The sequence below is a fragment of the Labrus bergylta genome, chromosome 5 (assembly GCF_963930695.1).
Source record: "Labrus bergylta chromosome 5, fLabBer1.1, whole genome shotgun sequence".
Taxonomy (NCBI): domain Eukaryota; kingdom Metazoa; phylum Chordata; class Actinopteri; order Labriformes; family Labridae; genus Labrus; species Labrus bergylta.
This window is the reverse complement of record NC_089199.1, coordinates 30,777,797-30,782,796: the sequence shown is the minus strand read 5'-3', so window position 1 is coordinate 30,782,796 and position 5,000 is coordinate 30,777,797. Positions and strand designations below refer to the sequence as shown.

Below are 5,000 nucleotides of genomic sequence, written 5' to 3'. Positions count from 1 at the left end.
GCTATTCTGCTAATCATGAGACAGAAGAGAGGATCATTCTGTCTAGATGTGGACTGGAGATTACATTTTCCAGCGGCCCTGATTATCATTTATTGTATCTCTTGTTAACTGCATATACATTCACCTCTGTTGAAAAAGGAGTGGTTAACTGACCAGTTGGTGGTCGTATGTTGGCTCAGGTTTATAGCCTATCAATCTATGCTATCAATAGAAGTTTTGGGCTATATTTATGGAGGTAAAATGTCGCCATCTCTTGGTGAATTTAATTCATAACAGTCATATAAGATTAGATAAATTAAGATAATCTTTTATTTGACCCACAATGGAGACATTTAAAGCGTTGCAGCAGCAAACAGCAGTGTAGGAATATAGAACCCAAATACAAAATGTAAAAATAAGTAAATAAAAATATAGAAATATCATCAAATCATAAGGAATATTATTATTAGTTATAGTCATATTTGCATTAATTGCATTTTAATCTTTGTGAGGCTAGTATTTACATTCATTTCATTGTGTAATTTACCATTAAGACCAAAACAAGTCTTAATAATCTGCTTGTATGATGGATTTCTTGTCATAACAGGGTCAATGCTGAAGTTTGTTACTAAGGGTGACACGGAGCCAGCACCCAGCACGTCACCAGGGCCATCAAGCACCATGTCTACTGAAGCAGCCTCACCCAGCACGTCACCAGGGCCATCAAGCACCATGTCTACTGAAGCAGCCTCACCCAGCACGTCACCAGGGCCATCAAGCAGCATGTCTACTGAAGCAGCCTCACCCAGCATGTCACCAGGGCCATCAAGCACCATGTCTACTGAAGCAGCCTCACCCAGCACGTCACCAGGGCCATCAAGCAACATGTCTTCAGCTACAGATGCTACTATCACTACTCCAAGTGCACAACCAGTTGATCCTGCTCCGTGGCCAGCACACCTATCAGACGTCGATCAGGTTGAATTTGTGCGCCGAGGGCCTTTTAAGACACAGCAGCTGTCATATGATGACGTCATTGATGACTTTGCATCCAGAAATTGCAGACGTGTGCATCTGTAAAAGGCTTGTTCCATTGTTGATAGAGGCTGTTCATTTGATTTGTTCCTACTGATAAAGGGTGTAAACCTAAATGGCATTTTGTGATACAGTCACGATACAGTAATAGGGGGGCCTCAAAATAAAATTCTGCTTAGGGCCCCAATTTGGCCAGGGGCGGCCCTGTGTGTAGGTGTGTGTGTGTGCGTGTGTGAGTGTGCGTGTGTGTGTGCGTGCGTGCGTGCGTGCGTGCATGCGTGCGTGCGTGTGTGTGTACTTCATAATAAAATATATATCTGTTAAATTTAGACAGAGATGGGTCAGCTAAGTCTTTTCATCACCAGGTAATGGAGCCTCTAGAGCTGTCAGTATTTATCTCAAGAAATAGCTGATAAAGATGGCAGATACAGTATATCATCATATCAGGTTTCTTACTCAATGTGAAGTGCACTCTAGAGAATGCCTACGCTCCTAATAAAAGGTGAAGCTGAATTTCTTTCCAAGTTGAATGTGATTCCATCTCAATAATCCAGTCAGTGATCCGGTTGTGGATAGGCCTGGCCGCCCACTTCCATCTGATGGTGCGTTATCAGCAGCACTTCATGAATTAGGCTAAAGGACATTTTGGCAATGACTGACATATGGCGTGTTGTAAATCCTACAGCCCGTGAATACACATTTTATTCTAATGCTCATAACTCATACTCTCGGATTGATTATCTATTTTATCACAATCTATGATGGAGAATGTGATTGACAGCAATATACATAATATGATTATTTCAGACCACACCCCCTTATCTGCTCTCCTCTCTCTTTCTGTAAATAACTCCCCCCCCCTCTCAGTGACCCGCTGGATCAAACAACTGTGAACTACAGCTTAAAAGCTTTACAACATCCTTTAGGTAAACATTTGACCAAAGACCAGGACACTTCTCATGGCTCTGAGTTTACATTAGACTGCAAATGTCGTCTCTGAAGTGGCAATCAACACACCCACAGATACCTCATGCTGAGATCTGGGAGACCTCAAGGAGTTGTAAAACTGACAGAGACTTTTTGGTCTTCTCAAATTAAAACAATACTGCCCCCTCGTGGATAGTACGAATCGGGTCGTGTTAACAACAGTAGCTCCGAGTAATAATTTCTAATCCAAAATCCTCCAGTGTTTCCCACACATACACGATACTTGGGCGAGCCGCCCAGGTACATTTATGGACGCCCGAGTATTTTTCCTACTTACTTATTTTGACATTCATTTAAAACATTGCTGCCAGAGAAAGAGAGACAGGGAGAGAGAGAGGAGAGAGAGAGAGAGAGAGAGCGCTCATGGCTCCGTGCAGCTTCAGAGAAAGAGAGAGAAGGTCCTCTGTCCTCACACTTTTCTTGTAAATGCATCTTACACCAATCAAAACTGAAGCTTCTCATGGCTTCATTTTAAAAATGTTAATATACAGCTGCTTGCTGCTGATTCTGAACTCCTATAAATAACAGAATATCAAGAGGAACTTTTCAAAACGTGAGGCGTACTCCTGGTGTTTGTGCGCGTCTGTGGATAAATTGAACAGATTAAAGTAGTTTGTTGCAAAAACAAAATTAATTCAGAGGGAAAAACACATTTGATATAAATACAAACCTAATATTAAAATAAACCATAAGACAGGGGTGTCAAAGTCCTATTGGGTCAGGGGCCGGATTTGTTCAAATGAGACCTCAAGTGGGCCGGACTAATTTTGCAGACATCACTATAACTCAACACATGGATATATAGGCTAATGTATGATTAAAAAAAAAGACAAAAAAAGGAGAGAGAGAGAGAGAGAGAGAGAGAGAGAGAGAGAGAGAGAGAGAGAGAGAGAGAGAGCGAGTGTGAGAGTGAGAGAAAAAGAGAGTGAGAGAGAGAGAGATACTTTAGATGTGTGTGTGTCAGGCCACAGCACAGTTGTCACTCGTTAAGGTTCATCACAGATTAAACCTGCTCACATGAATATGTTGTCACAAACACACAGAGTGTCTTTGATGTAAACAGTCATCTTCAGGTATTTCACTGTCAGGCATCAAATGTTTCCAAACCAACAGACTTGAATTTCTCCTTCAGCGTTGATCACTGCAGTCTGATCAGCTCCGTGTGGAGTTCAACTTCTTTAACTAAGTAAACTCAGTTAAACCACTTTTGATATGAGTCTGGCAGTCTGTTCTTCTACGTGTCCGCAATATCGTGATCTAACTCTGTCACTGACTTTTTATGCACCGTGAATCTGTGCCATCTCCGTGCACAATTTGTAGGAAGCATTTTAGCGCTGCTCCACAGTTAAACCAGCAGACCTCTGTATGATCGGACAGCCTGTGTGTGATATTGTTTTCAGATAAGAATGAAATGTTCAGTAATAGTTATATTTTTACAGTCTGATTAAAGCTGGTGATAAAGGCACAACAGCAGGCTACTGCATTTAGAAGTGATGTCACACTGAAACTTTTAGGTGATCAACAAGTTCACCTCTGGGTGACCTAAAAATTAACATCTGTAAATAAAATCAGGTAATATTCATTTTAATTTACTGTTTTTACAATAACCAGAGGTAAAATAAGTCTATCATCAGGCTCAACGCCGGTGTCCACAAACTACACTGGATGTGAGGAGACGGTCTGGGCCGTTACGCAGGACAGAGAGGATTGTTTTTTATTTGCACGAGCTGCTCTTTGTGGCTCACTCCATAGGAAGCTTTGTTATCATTAGTAAAACTTTTGTTTTCCATCAGTCAAGACAGGAGAAACTGGTAAGAAGTGTGAAGAACTGAAGACCGTCATGATGCACGCAGTGCAGCGCCTCCTGTCGTTAAGTCACGTAGCTTTGATAAAATTCTGGCAACTTGTGAGCAAATAAAACTAAAGAAATATCGCTCCTTCGATCTCTCTTGAAAACCTGCATTCTGTGTCACCTCTCTCAGGTGTTCAGCCTGTTTTCTGATGTGATGTATTACCAGCGTAATGCAGGAGCTCGGCTACTCGTCTTTTTCATGATACTCCCTGCTGAGAAAATAGTTCAAAGTGCCCCGTTTGATTAATTTTAGTATCATGATATCAACCTTTACGTTGCTCATTATAGGTTTTAATACAATTCAGGGAAAATAAGTATTACAAAAATGTAATTTATAAAAATAAAAAAATATTTTTCAATACATTTCCTCCTTCTTCCCAAAACGTCTCACGGGCCAGATGAAACCTGCTGTCGGGCCGTATGTTTGACATCCCTGCCCTAAGATAAGAGTTAGCCCTAACCCTAACCCCAGAGTTAGCCCTAACCCTAACCCCCCCAAAAAAGACGATCGTCTGCAAAGAAAAGTGAACTAAGTAAACATCTGTAATATTTATTCTAGTTATAGAGAAGACATTCAATCAAAGAGTCTTCAATTTAAACTTTCCTTTGACAGTTTCAGAATCTCACAGTGTCACAAACATCTCAGACAAAACAAGTGTTTGACTTTATTTTTACGTCTGATGGTTGAAATTGGAATGATTGTTTTTCTTTGTTTAATTATTCATAATTTATCTAAAAATCAGCTGTTCAGGTGGTAAAGAGTGAAATATACAACAAGTTATTTTTTTTATATATTTAGGTTTAAAATGTAAGGCTTTAAATTGCTACCACTCTGTGGATAAAACCACAGAAGAAGAAAATGGACTTCAGCATTAAGATGCTCAGTGTGGATCATTTGATTATCAGCCTGAAGTCTACAGTTTAGTTTCACATCATATGAATCTGAACAGAGAAATTAAACCTGTTGTCTTACCTCAGAGTCTCCAGTCTACAGTTTGGACTCTGCAGTCCAGAACACAGCAGCTTCACTCCTGAATCCTGCAGCTTGTTGTGACTCAGGTCCAGCTCTCTCAGATGGGAGGGGTTGGACTTCAGAGCTGAGGCCACGACTTCACAGTGAGTCTCTGTCAGTCTACAGTTAAACAAC

At 40.7% G+C, this 5,000-nt stretch overlaps 2 protein-coding genes across 1 annotated transcript in view; both read right to left on the bottom strand.

Moving 5' to 3' along the window:
- The window catches only part of LOC136179326 (NLR family CARD domain-containing protein 3-like), a 69,089-nt gene that overhangs the window by 12,061 nt on the left and 52,028 nt on the right, over window positions 1-5,000 (bottom strand).
- The window catches only part of LOC136179328 (protein NLRC3-like), a 19,149-nt gene that overhangs the window by 1,253 nt on the left and 12,896 nt on the right, over window positions 1-5,000 (bottom strand). The window contains exon 4 of the mRNA XM_065955501.1: window positions 4,827-5,000. Coding sequence (XP_065811573.1) covers window positions 4,827-5,000 — 174 coding nt within the window. The remainder of the gene's footprint in view (window positions 1-4,826) is intronic.